The sequence below is a fragment of the Leucopleurus acutus genome (assembly GCF_964270905.1).
Source record: "Leucopleurus acutus genome assembly, chromosome: 8".
Classification (NCBI taxonomy): Eukaryota; Metazoa; Chordata; class Mammalia; order Artiodactyla; family Delphinidae; genus Leucopleurus; species Leucopleurus acutus.
Genome location: NC_139151.1, coordinates 94,819,998 through 94,834,005, shown reverse-complemented (window position 1 = coordinate 94,834,005; position 14,008 = coordinate 94,819,998). Strand labels below are relative to the sequence as shown.

Here is a 14,008-nt window from a genome sequence, read left to right as displayed (position 1 = left end):
CCCGCACTGTCTGGTCCAGGGCAACCTTGGTCCATTGAAGTCGGAAGTGCTTTTCGAGCTCATGCGTGCCAGATGCGCTCAGCAGAGATCAGGATAGAGGTGTCCTAGCTTGGGCTGCATTATAGCCTACTGGGCAGTGTTTCCAAGCGGGGAATGAAGGGTTTTATCCTCTCTAAGCCCCTTAGGGAGTTCTGAAGGATACATGAGGCAATGCAGGGGCTGCAGCCCTCAGGGTGCCCGCAGGAAGTGGGTGCTCAGGAGAGGCTGGCTCGTGCTTCTCACCCCTTTCGCACCTTCTCATGGACTCTCCGTCCATTGTCTAGTCAATGAGGATAGTTAGGAATGCTCCCATCATCAAGTTCCAGCCTCCTTCAGGAACGGTTGGGGACTGAGTCTCAACCAGGGAAGAACGTCCAGGGGTTGTCCTGGGGCAGTGAAATGTACAGAGTGGAAACACACTAAACCTGAACTTTGAAACGGTGCAGCCACCGCCCCCTCCAGGACTGCACACTCGTCCCAGCCTCTCAGCCACTCCTGCCACTGGGTAGAGCAGCCTTGACGCCTGGCCAGCCTCTCCAACAGCGGCAGAGCCAGGGGGGCAGGAGGACAGCAGGACAGCATGGAGGGCAGGCAGCTCCTTGGGGGCTCTGCTGTGGGCTGTTACCTGCCTCAAGCTGAGGGCCGTTTTGTGGGCTGCCCACCCGGTGCGCCAGCAACTCAAGCTCTAGATCTGGTCGTCCACCCTCAATTTCCTGGGGACTGGACGGGTCCTCGGTATTGCTGCCTGTTAAATAACTTTGAATCCCTCAAGTAGGAGAAATCTCAGTCCCCAGTGGAGGCAAAGATAGGAGATTCCACTCCTGTATGAGGCAGCCTTGCTCACCTAAGACTTGACAAGCAGGTGGGTCTTTGTGTAAAGAAAAGATGGACTTTCCCCGAGGTGGACTCAGCCCTACCCCAGGGCACATAGCTGGGCAAGGGGTGCACAAATTGCATTTCAGCCCCGACTTGCTCCGCATCCAGACATCTTTGTGCAGTGCACAGAGCACACAACTGAACATGGCAGCCCTAGCCACAAGTATGTATTGTGTGCACCCCGTGAGCCGACACTGCAGGAAAAAGACAAGACATAATCCCTGTGCTTGTGGAGCTCACATACTAGTGGGAGAGACTGACCACAAACAGGTCAGGCTATGGTGAAAACAATACAGGGTGAGAGAGATGCTGTAAAGCAAAGCTGGATGTGGTGATAAGGAGGGACAGGCTTGGAGGAGGGACTTAATTTAGAGCTGGTGGAGGTGGGGGTGAGTGGTTTGCGGGGAGGAGTTGGGGGCCAGAAGCCAAACCCAGAAAGAGTTCAGCCTGTTTGTGAAGCAGGTTGCTTAGTGGCTGGAAAGGGGTTTGGGGGCAATGTCAGAAAGATGAGCAGGGCCAGGCTGGGCAAGCACTTATCGGTCACTGCAAGGAGTTTGGATGTCTTGCAAATGTCTGTGGGGCCACAGACGTTTCTGAACCATTGGGTGGAGAAGTGGAGGGGGAGGAGGAATAAGAGAGAAAAACTAGGAGGAGGGAAAACAAAGAGGCAGGTGGCGCAGATGAGAGCAGTGGAGGGAAGGCCACCGTGATAGGCCTGGGGCACAGCTGTAGGGTGCATGGGGGATGGATGCGGGGGATGGGCGAACAGGGCTGGCACCGCAGCGGGCCCCGGCGTGGTTCATGGTGTTGGGGGTTCTGCTGCGCTTGGAGGTGACATTTTGCCTTCCCAAGTCATGGTCCTCAGAGCAGAAAGGAGCCACAGCCCTCCCTCTGCCTCCCCTGAAAGCTCAGGTCATCTACTGTCATTTCTGGGGGTGGGAACAGGCAGGAGATCCTCTCGTGGACTAATCAGAGTGATTTGTGTGTGCAGTTCAACGTCAAAAAGTCCACAGAGCCCGTTCAGCCCCGAGCCCTCCTCAAGTTCCCAGATATCTACGGCCCCAGGCCGGCTGTGACGGCCCCCGAGGTCATCAACTACGCTGACTACACGCTGAGGACCACAGCGGAGCCCGCTGCACCTGCCAGCCCCCAGGCCCCGAATGACAGCCGCCTCAAGAGGCAGGTCACAGAGGAGCTGTTCGTCCTTCCTCAGAATGGTAGGGGTCTCTGCCCCTCACTCTTCCATGGGCAGTACTCAGCGAGGGGTGAAAGCATCTCTGTAGATGGTGGGCATGGCCAGCCCCAGTGTCCGTGGCATTGGGCACTGGGCAAGCAGTGGGCACAGCACCTTGGAGTTACAGCCCTTTAGCCCTTTATTCCCTGCATGTTCCCACATGGCATCTCCCCGAGGCCTCCAACTTTCCACTGGGAAATGGAGAGGCCCTTTCTAGACATGGGCACCACTATAGAGAGGGGATAAAGAGCTGCGGTCAAACTACGGGCTTCAGAGTCATGGGTTTAATCTCTCCCCTTTTATATACCCATTGTGTGACCCTGGTCACGTTGCTAATCTTTTGGGGGCCTCGATTTCCTCGTATATAAAATGGGATCATACTATCACCTGCCCAGTAGGGTTGTTGTAAAGTATAAACAAAATAATGCATAGAAAGTGTTTAACTCAGAGCCTGGCACAAGGATGTAATCAAAACATCATCATTAGTATTGTTTCTATTCTCCTTCTCATCACCATCAACATCAAGAATGTCACACCTTTCTGTGTACAGCGCTATGCTGGACACTGGGGCAGATATGCAGGCAGAGACAGTGCCTAACCCAAGGGAGCATGCAGACTTTCATAAGGAGACAAGAAATCCAGCCAGGAGAATGGATCGTTACATGGTTTGTGTGGTTGGAGAGGGAGATGGTGCAAACAGAAGCAGCGTAACTGGCTAAGGCATCTTCTGGCCTGGGGCCAGCACCACGCTGGCCAGTGAACAGGTGCCCCCCCACCAACCCAGCCCAGAACCACAGTGATTACGCTGGCATTTCTTCAAGAACAAATACAGGTAGTGCTGGTGGCAGGAGCGAATCCTGGTTGGCTTTTAGCCTCCAGGTTTGCCAGCTCACATTTTAAATGAAAATAAACCCATTGAGGCCTTGAGAGCTTAAGCTTGGAGGGTGGGGAACAATTTGCATGAGGACCCTTGGGAGTGGTAATCAGAATCAGAAGCAGAATCACAGGAGGGCTCCTTGGGAGCCCCAGACTTCTCGAGGCTGGGATGAAGCCAGGCTTGGCCACTCTCCACCAAGGACAGCAGCAGGGTACTTCAGAGTCTGAAACTTTGAAGAATTCACAACACATCCATTTGTTTTCTCTTTCTGGTTCCTCATTCCTTTCCCCACCACAGAAGGCAACAACCAAGTCCTGATTCCACTGAAATCTAAGAGCTGTTTGGTTCAGCAAATACTGACCAGAGGCCAGGGTGTGCAGAGGGAGAGGACGCCCGATTAGACACTGTCCCCATGATGTGCGCAACTCAGTCTACTCCCACCATCAATGATTCTCATCAGCCCCTTTTAGAGCTCAGGGTCCCGATTCTTTTTTTTTTTTAATTTTTATTGAAGTATAGTTGATTTACAATGTTGTGTTACTTCCTGCTGTACAGCACAGTGAATCAGTTATACATATACGGGGTCCTGGTTTTTGAAGGTGAAGCTGCTTCTGCATTTCCCAGGGGTGCTGGGTTTGGTTTGGTCTCGGTTTGGTTTTGATTTTGAAGGCTGAAGCAGTCTGAGACCCGAGAGCTCTGGTGGGTGTTCGTTTGGCTTATACACATTACGCTCACATCCTGGCCAACCCATTCCTTGCTTAGACACACCAGGGAGAGTCTTCACTACTTGCAGGAACCCAATAATGAACCATTTTGGAAATTAAATACTCTTTTATATTTCTGCCCTTTAAATTAGTCCTGAAAATCAAAAAAAAAATTAAATTCCAATTTGCTACAAGTGGAGTCTCCTCAGCTGCTGGATCCTTTCATTCTCATTATGCTTGACTAATGAGAATCTTAGATGTTTGGCTCCTGTCCAAGTGAGGGGCAGAGTGAGCATGCTCTGAAGTCAAATCCACTATCTCCAGCCTTGCCCTCCAGTATCTACTCCTGCCTGACTAATTCTCTGACATTTATTTCCAGCCATGAACTCCTGGGGAGCAGGGATTGGACTCTGTGAGAGAGATGGAGCTGGAGATGGGCTGGGGAATGATTTGCTTGAAACAGGATGATCAGGACCACACAGTCTGTGACAGTTTCCCCTGCTGAAAGCTCACCAGGGGCCAGGCCCTGGGCTAAGCACTTTTCTCACTTTATTTCATTTAATGCTCACAGGAACTCCAGGAAGAAGGAACCGCTATCATTCCCATTGTAAAGATGAGGAAACTGAGGTTCAAAGAAGTCAAGTAACTTGTCCAGGGTCACATAACTGTTATGTAACAGCTCATGTCTGACGCCAAAGCCCATGTCTTGCCCACTGGGCTGTGATGGTCCCTTGAATGGTAATGCCCGGGACCACAGGTGGTCCCCTGGTGCAGCCACCATGATTTTGCACCTGGTTAGGAAGCTTTGGGTTTGGATTTGTGGCAGAGATGGAAAAGGCATGATCTGGAAAACAGGACCCCAGCGTGGGTGGGAGTAATGGCTTTACCTTCTTAACAGGTGTGGTGGAGGATGTCTGTGTCATGGAGACTTGGAACCCAGAGAAGGCTGCCAGATGGAACCAAGCTCCCAAACTTCACTACTGTCTGGACTACGACAGGCAAAATGCGGAACTATTTGTGACTCACCTGGAAGGTATGTTCTTAGCTGACTTTCACGGCCTTCTTTGTGCTTGTCTCCCCAGAGCATCTGGCTGGAGGTAGCACTGGGTACTAGATTAGCACTCTGTAACAAACAAGACCCTGACGTGTGTGATGCTCAGACACACAGGGGTTTTTCCTCTCTCTCATATACCAGTCCAAAGTGGAGATTCCTGGTTGGTGGACATCTTTCCTCCAAATAGTGATTCAGGGACGGGGCTCCTTCCACTGAGGCCTCCTTGTCATCTGTATCTAGCAGGTGGAAGGATGGGGAGAACAGGGAGAGGGCACAACTGTTCCTTAAAAGCCGTATCCTGCGTAAGGTATGCATCACGCCTGCTCACTTCCCATTGGCTGGAACTTGGTCACATGACCACTGACTGCAAAGGACGCTGGGAAATGTGGCCTAGCAGGTGCCCAGTTAAAAGAAGGGAATGGGTTTTGGTGAACAGCTAGTCGTCTCTGCCATAGATGCCTTTGACATTGGACAGGGCCTGTGCTAGACACAGAGGGTATTCTGAATGGTCAGCAAAGCTTTTGTAGTCCTAGAACCAGGTAGTCTTTCCTACAGGGTCAGGATGTCCCTGGTCTCCCCACCCTGACAATTCACTTTACCATCAGCAAACAAAGCTAAGACTTTGCAAAGGAATCGGGGCTAAAAATGAGCTACTCTGGGGTTCCTGGAAGCTAGAAGCTGGGGACAGGATAAACTGGACTTTTGTACTTAATTTTATTTTTTTGAGGGTGTGTTTTTCGTTTTTACTTCTTTTAAGATTTTTTTTAGTGTTTCATATACTTTCTTATATTTGGACTTCACAGTAGTTCCATTTTACAGTTCGGAAACTGAAGTCTAGCAACGTCAGGTGACTTGTCTAAGGTCACTCCAGCTAACTGGTGCCAGGGCCAGGACTAAGCCCAGTTCCCTTGAAGCTCAGTGCAGGGCTCTTTCTATTAGGACACATGGCCTCAGTTCTTCATCTTCTCTGCCTGGGTAACGCCAGCTACCACTTCTCAGATTATCACTGAGGAACCAGTCATAAAAGCTCCACAGGTGCAAATTTCCACACGGGGAAGCCTTAAAAACCCCAAAGTTCAGAATGCAAGACAGCAGTCATGAGGTAGCGGCCAAGCGATTTATATCACAGGTAGTTGTGTGGTAAGTATTTAGTGTAGAGAGCAAACGAATTATGGAATCAGCAGCAAGACGAATGAAAATCATCAGCAGTTTGTGGGCCCTGGCGCCTTGGGGAAATCTCAGAGTCATGAGGAAGATCTCCCATTTCTAAATGTTTTACTGAAAGGCGATTCCACGAAGCCAGTGTCGTCAGCCCCGGCGGGGTCTTTCAGACGCCCGAGGTCATGACGATTAAGCCGGATTCTGCAGCTCACAGCAGGGCCCTACTTCTCCCTTCCCCTGGTCCTCATAAGCCCTACATCTGGCTGCTTTCTCCCCGGCTGCAGCTGTGACCAGTGACCATGACGGAGGCTGTGACTGCTATATCCAGGGCAGCGTGGCCAACACGATGGGCTCCGTGGAGGCCCAGACGGCCCTGAAGAAGCGGCAGCTGCACACCACGTGGGAGGAAGGCCTCGTGCTCCCCCTGGCAGAGGGGGAGCTCCCCACAGCGACCCTGACACTGACCCTGAGGACCTGCGACCGCTTCTCTCGCCACAGTGTGGCCGGGGAGCTGCGCCTGGGCCTGGATGGGGTGTCGGTGCCTCTGGGGTCCGCCCAGTGGGGCGAGCTGAAGACTTCAGTTAAGGTAGGGTTGCCTCTCTCCGGGAGAGGTAAAACCTGTTAGTGGCACATGGGATGCAGGACTGGGCCAGTGCTCATGGAACAAACTTCGGAGAACTTCCCAGGCTAGGGGCGGGGGTCTGGAGAGGGAGGCGGGTTATCAAAGTGAGGTGGAGTCTTGAACAGGGTGGGGGGCTGGAGCAGACTGATAGCTCAGGACTGGGGATTCCTGGTGTCTAGTTTTGCTTCTAGCTTGCCACGCACACACCCACCCCTGGCCTCGCCATCATGGAAAACATCGCATTGTGAGTGAATTGGCTCTGGTGCTAACAATATTATCCCCATTTACAACCGTTCATACTCCCCCTGCACCTAGTGTGAGCCAGGCAGTGCAGGGGAGAGGAGCGCCGGGCAGAGCCCCTCTACTCGTAGAAAGTACAGGCCTGAGGGAGAAGTTGGAACAGATGACGATGACGGTGATGATGGCTATGATGCTGATGACATCTGACATAAGGCATCTAAGAGGGGCCTAACTGAAGCGCTCAGACGGGGAGTTCTAAAAGGCCTGGTGTGCAGTGGTGCTTGTGCTGGGCTTTGAAGGACCGATCAGGGCTAGGGGGTGTTGGTTGTAGCCTGGGATGGTTCTCCCCACCCTTCTGCTGCTGCAGAAGCCGTGAGTGGGAAACAAGCGTCTGCTGAGTTGCCTCGCTGTTCAGAGAGAGGCTCCTTGGAGAGCAAACCATCATTCCCCACAGGCCAGGACAGTGAGGGGGGGTCGAGGAAGGTCAGGGCTGCAGGACAGTGTGCGGCTATTGAGGCCCCCAGGTCCAGGCCTCATCCAAGGCTCTGCCGTGACGGTGCCTAGAGGGAACCTTCTGGATGACCAGTCTCTCAACCAGCTGGTCAGTGCCTTATCTGGAGACTGTATAGCCCACAAAGCCTACGATAGTTACTACCTGGTCAGCAAAAGTTTGCTGGCTCCCACGCTGGAGTAATAAAGATACTAACAAAGACACTACTTTTTGAGCTTTTGCCGTCTATCCGTTGCTATGCTTCAAACTTTGCCAAAGTTCTGTCCCTAATCAACCAGGCGGAAGTGACACCAGGACTATGGCATTTACAGGCAAGAGAACTGAGGCTTAGAGTAGCTCAGTGACCCGCGTGGGGTCGCCCACCTGGGAACTGGCAAGCTCGGTCCTGAGGCCAGGTCAGTCTGGTTGGAAATCCCGGGTCGTCCTCCTGCCGCTGTGGGATGTAAGTGCCCGACAATGCCCGAGACAGCAGTCAGCGGCGCCTTTCCTGATGAACCCCGAGGGAGGGGAGAGTACGCTTTCCCGCCCCACCTGCTCCACTTCTTGCTAGGATATCTTCTTCGCCTTATCTTCCTCTCTTTCCCAGCCTCAGCAAATTGATAAACACTGACAGCCACGCTCAGCTGGACCCCGGCTGTTCCCGAGCACACTCTCTAATTGGTGTGTGATTTGGGACTTGTGTGGAAGCACAGCCTGGGCCCCCCGGGGAGGAGGAACCCGACACTTTGGTTTGTTCAGCTGGTAAACCAGCTTCCTCAGGAGATGGAGGGGCTCCACCTCAGGGCTTTGGAGAGTCTGGTGCTGCTTCCCAATCGTAGAAATGCAGCCTATCTGGGCAGAAATCCCAGGCACCTAACCTGTTTCCATCCTTTCCCCCAGAAGAACAAAAGTGATTCATTCATTCCACAAATACTTTGCCCGGTTCCCACCGTGTGCCAGGTACAGTGCTGGGAGCTGGGGACACAGCAGTGATGAAGACAAAAGACCTGCCCTCACGGCTCATCCATCCTAATGATCGTTACACTCATCGTAGCCGTCACTGTTCCGCAAATATACTCGCACGTCCACTTGGACCGCTGGCCTGCTTGCCGCGAATGTGAGCAATCTCAGAGGGCGGCGTGGAGTCAGAAGTCTGGGATGGGGCTCTCGGTGTATGAGAGCCCCAAGGCCAGGCTGGGAGCCCCTTGCCCCCACTAGCTGGAGGGTGCGGGCCGATATGAACAAAGTGGGCGGAGCCACCAGTTGCTGGAGCCCACGTGGTTTTCTTCTCTCGGTCAGAATGGGTTAAAGGAGGTGCCAGTGGTGCCCCAGTTCTCACCGGAAGACACTCAGCCAAAAGTGGCATGTGCGTCACCAGGGACCACGGAGTGACCCACTCCAAGGGCGGCTGGAATGATTCATTGAGAACCCAAGAGAAAGACGCAGGGGTGGTGCGTGCGGGTATAAACAGAGAAAAGATGGAGAAAGAAGGCGGGTTATTTTTGTCAGCAGGTACTTTAAACAGCAGAGCCGAGGGGGCAGATGCTGTTCAAATTCTCCAGCTGCGGCACAGCCAGCTGGGCTCATCTGGGGCTCGCGGCTCCCTACACAGAGGTGATGAGCCCTTCACGGGCTGATGGGCCCAGGCTGCTCTCACTTGGTCACCCTGTGGCCACAGCCCAGGCCAACAACTGTGGACCTCCAATAAGTGATCTTGAATCAGGAGGCTGCTGCCCATCCCAGCTCAGCTGCCACCCCTCAGTACACATGCCTGAACTCAGTTCCTTTACTGTGAAATGAGAGGTCTGTCCACCGAGGATGCTGGAGGACCACGGGTTTAGGACTGGGGCTTTGCTATTAAACCAGACCCCCGTTCAAGGCTCAGTTTTGCTACTTACTGGCTACATGACCTCAGGCAGTGAAGGGCCCTCTCTGAGCATCAGGGTCTTATGCTTAAAATGGGAACGAGGTCAGTATCCCTCTTACTCTTGTTGTCAAGGTTAAATGGGGTGTCTCACCCTTCCTTCTCACAAATATGTATTGTGCGTCAGCTGTGTGCTAGGTGCTGGGGATGGCTTTGTGGAGACGAAGGCTTGGGGGATAGATACTGTAATTGCACCCAGCACAGAGTGTGTCATGTTAGCTGCTACCCTTAATGCCATTACCAAATTCCTGGCATCTCCCAGAATCATTCCATCACATAACTAGCCACTTAGGGCTAGTTGAATCATTCCGATCCTATTGAAGACATGTTTCCTGGATGAAAGGTGTGACCCCGGCAGAGGGCTGGCCAGCTACTCCATCCAGCTTCACTCCCTAAGCACAGACTGGCTCCCATTCACCCAGAAACAATGTTCCCACTTAATCAACTCAAGAAGTAGTCATTGTCCTTTCTTGATAACTAATGGTAATCGTCAAAGCAAGGGGACAGATGCTGTCGTGTGTGCCAGGCACTGTTCTAAGCCGTTAAATAATTACTCATTTAATTTTCACAACCCCATTGGGTGGAGATATTATTGTTCCCATTTTACAGATGAGGAAATGGAAGTCTTGGAAAGAGAAATAACTTGCCTAAGGTCACACAGCTAGTAAATGGTAAGATTGGAACTGAGACCAGACAAACAATTCTAGCGTCTATACTCTTAGCACTACCCTTGGGCTGTGACCTGCCTCCTGTGGTGTCTCTTTCACTCGTTTTCGTCCCTCAATGGATTTGTTGAAATTCCAAGCAAACTCTTGTAGGAATTTCAGTGGAGACACTCTGTAAAGCTGCCGGTGGGGGATGGACATGCTGGACGCTTGCCGGAGGCATCAGCACCTCCTGCAAATCAGTTACTGCCAGTGTCTCTGGTGTGGTACCTCCCCTCACAGGCCCGGCCTTTTGTTGACACGGTTGGCTATGCTGTTGACCAAGCCAGGCCCTGTTCAGCATTGGTACATCGCATTATTGACTCTCTCAGGCCTGCAGGGCCTGGAAGGGATTATTTTTTCAAGCAGAGTAATGTCTTACAGCAGCCCGCTGCCCCAGGGACCTGATCACTCAATGCAGTGGTTCTCAAACTCTGTTCCCTAGAACGCTAGGGCTCTATACAGATGCCCCAGGAGCCGGGGGCGGGGGTGATGGAGGTGAGAGGGGGTCCAGGCCCTCTGGCCCTGCCACATCCTGAATGGCATCTCTTTGATCTGTTTTATATGTTGGATTTGAATGTAAACTATTTGGAAAATCACATTTTGTGGCAAGTGAAAAAAACTTGTATTGAAACACATGCTACACGGAACTCTGTACCTTCCTCCCTTCTGCGAGGGTGGAGACAGCAGTGCTGATGGGTAAACTCTTCCCAGGATGCCCGTTGGATACAAGGCCAGTGTGATCCCAGCCTCAGCGATAGTGAGGGAGTCAGAAGGCATCCCTAAATGAGACTCACCTCGTGCATCCCCTCTTCTGTTTCAGGAGCCGTCTGCAGGCACGGGAGAGGTCCTTCTCTCCATCAGCTACCTCCCGGCTGCCAACCGCCTCCTACTGGTGCTGATTAAGGCCAAGAACCTCCATGCTAATCAGTCCAAGGAGCTCCTGGGGAAGGGTGAGTGAGGTGTGAGAGGGGAGCTAGGGCCCCTCCCATTGCGGGGGCGGGTGGCACCTGGGAGGCAGTGGGCACAGGTGAGCAGGGATGTGGAACATGAGTGCGTTTGTGGAGTCAGCCTCAGCTGTGTCCTCCACCCCAAACATACAAACCAATTTGGAAGGACACACTCACTTCTCTAAAGTCACATGCATTCACTCCTGGGCCAATCCCACCCCCTGGGGCCCAGGAATGAGCTACCTGGGGCTCCCTATGTTGCAGACCCATCACGAGAAGAATCAGCCTTACCCGTGGGTCATAGGAAGCCAAGAATCAGACTGCAGCCAGGGAGTGGAGTGTCTGGGCTGTAGGGAAAACTTAGGCCAGCCCTCATCAACCAGACCTGGCTGGACCCACCTTCCAGGCCGGTGTCGGGAAGCCAGGGTTCTCCCTCCCCAGTTTCAGCTAGCCACCACTCTACTCCCCACACCCACCCTAGGCTCCCCTCTCTTCCCAGCCTTTGCCAGCCTGCCATCCCCACACCAGCTGAGTGTGGGTGACAGCAGACGGCATGTGGGTGCACAGGCTAAGGTGGCGTCTGTGCATGTACCCAAATAAACATCTCTTCAGCACTCTGGAAGCCTTGGCTTCTCCTTCTGGATACCCCAGCACAGGCCCCAAGTCTTAAGGACCAAACAGCCTCTCTTGTCAGAGCAGAAAAGCAACATTGGTCAGCCCTAGGATACCTGGACCCGGAGCCAAGTGCTCAGAGCAGGATATAAATAAATAGATATTTATAGCAGCAAACAAATAAAGAATTGCCTCTGCATTCAGAACCTTTGAGCAAGAGATTTTTGGCGAATGAAATCAGAAGAGTTGGTCTGGCTGACAGATTCCTGCGCCAAAGGTCAGAATTCATTGCAATTTCCTCATCCCTTCCAGACAATACTTTGCCTCCTCCTCCGTTTTTTTTTTTTAAATTTTTATAGCTCCTGTCAGGACAATTACAGCTCAACACTTTATCTCTCAAATATCTCTGCTGAAATAACAAACTAACCACCTGGGGGTGATAATTATAGCAATAAATACAGAGTAACAATTATGCTCACACTGGCTTCGGAAACCCTGACTCATGAAAACACAGTCTGAGTCCTGAGCCTCGTGATGTTACGAGAAAGCTTGTCTAGTGACCTGCTGGCCAGTCTCCTGGGGTGGAGAGCTCTACTGGGGGTCAAGGCAGGCTGCCCTCACCCTCCGCATGAGGTCGGGATCCTCAAGTAGAACTTGCAAAAGAACAGATGAGAAGAACTCAACCAACCAGCCGGAGACCGACTAGCTTAGGAACAGACAACAACGCCTGGACGGAGAACCGAGCGGATGAAGACATAGGGATGGCTTAGTGTTTCTGGGCTGAGTTTAAAATCAAGCTGCAGGGGCTTCCCTGGTGGCGCAGTGGTTGAGAGTCCGCCTGCCGATGCAGGGGACGCGGGTTCGTGTCCCGGTCCGGGAAGATCCCACAGGCCGCAGAGTGGCTGGACCCGTGAACCGTGGCCGCTGAGCCTGCGCGTCCGGAGCCTGTGCTCTGCTACGGGAGAGGCCACAACAGTGAGAGGCCCGCGTACCGCAAAAAAAAAAAAAAAAAAAAAAATGAAGCTGCAGGACGTCTGAGCCATCATCCTGGGCCTGGTTTGATGTGGGACATGAAGGCGCTCGGAAGGGCTTATGACGAACCTTCCTGGCTGTACCTTAGCGTGACCCAGTCATGGGCCGCCTGATGACCAGCCATATATATTGTGCTATGGTCTGTTCTCCACACTTGAGGCAGGAGCTTCTGCCGTATCCCCATGTCTAGATCAGTGTCTGCCGTATGGTGGGCATTTAATAGCTGTTGAGTGAATACATGGCCCATGAGGTGGGGGAGGGGTGGTAGAGAGGGTGCCTCAGTGCAGATCTTGGGCCAGAGAGCCTGTCTCTCCATCCCCAAGAGGGAATATCGTCCCAGGCCCCACCACGCCCCAGAAGCTCACTCTCGGCCCTTCTCTCTGTCTCTGTCCCCCTGTCTCTCCCCAGATGTCTCTGTCAAGGTGACCTTGAAGCACCAGGCTCGGAAGCTGAAGAAGAAGCAGACGAAACGCGCCAAGCACAAGATCAACCCCGTGTGGAACGAGATGATCATGTTTGAGCTGCCGGATGACCTGCTGCGGGCCTCCAGTGTGGAGCTGGACGTGCTGGGCCAGGGCGCCGAGGGGCAGAGCTGCCCGCTTGGGCGCTGCAGCCTGGGCCTGCACGCCTCGGGCTCCGAGCGCAGCCACTGGGAGGAGATGCTGAAGAACCCACGCCGGCAGATCGCCATGTGGCACCAGCTGCGCCCGTAGCCAGCCGCCCAGGCCGCCACCCTCCTCGGGCGCAGCCCGCTCCCAGCCCCACTGTCCTCTACGACCTCCTCTTGTGCCCCATTCGCATTCTGACACCAGAAGACAGATGTGTGTGTGAAGACCAGGACCCTCTTCCTCTCCCATCACACTCCTGTTTCTTAAAAACAAGCAAGGCCGGGCAGGGCGGAGACGGGACATTTGGGTCAGGAGGAATGCGTTTTGCTTCCCTGTGTGATTGAAGAGACGCTTATCGTATACGGTCTGTGTGCAGGTTTTGCAGCGGGGTTCAGGCCAGATGCAGGGAATGCTTAATCTGGGGAATAATGGATGCAAGGAATGTGGCTTTTTAAAAATAAGTGTGTCAAAAAGGATGACAGAAATGATGTATCCTGGATCATCTCATAAGAATCAGAGATCGTCAGGGCGGATGGAATCTTAGCCAGCATGAAATCATGCTACTGACCCCAGGCACTAACTAACCCAGCAGTTCTCGAACCTTAGTGCGTGGAGAATCACCAGCAGATTCCCAGGCCCTGTTCTAGACATTCCGAATCCGTAATCCTGGCTGCACCCCAGGAGGCTGCATTTTTAACAAACACAGAGCAGTTTGCATGCCAAGGTTGGAGCGCCGCACTTGGAGAGATCCCTTTTACAACATCCCAGGCAGGATTTCACAGTCCTCGTCAGGCCCCCAGCACCCTGGGGCTGCCAGTGTCGATGCTGGACATCCTAACTGTTCGTGTAAAATATAGGAGCCTCCGTTTTTAATGTCATCA

The 14,008-nt window shown here is 52.9% G+C and overlaps 1 protein-coding gene across 1 annotated transcript in view; it reads left to right on the top strand.

Annotated features, from left to right (window-relative positions):
* SYT13 (synaptotagmin 13) overlaps positions 1-13,232 on the top strand; it is a gene marked incomplete at both ends in the record, with an annotated part of 38,659 nt that extends 25,427 nt beyond the window's left edge. Inside the window, 5 exons of the mRNA XM_082844756.1 lie at positions 1,907-2,132; positions 4,629-4,763; positions 6,230-6,531; positions 10,749-10,878; positions 12,928-13,232. Coding sequence (XP_082700882.1) covers positions 1,907-2,132; positions 4,629-4,763; positions 6,230-6,531; positions 10,749-10,878; positions 12,928-13,232 — 1,098 coding nt within the window. The remainder of the gene's footprint in view (positions 1-1,906; positions 2,133-4,628; positions 4,764-6,229; positions 6,532-10,748; positions 10,879-12,927) is intronic.
* Between the last annotated feature and the right edge of the window lie 776 nt (positions 13,233-14,008).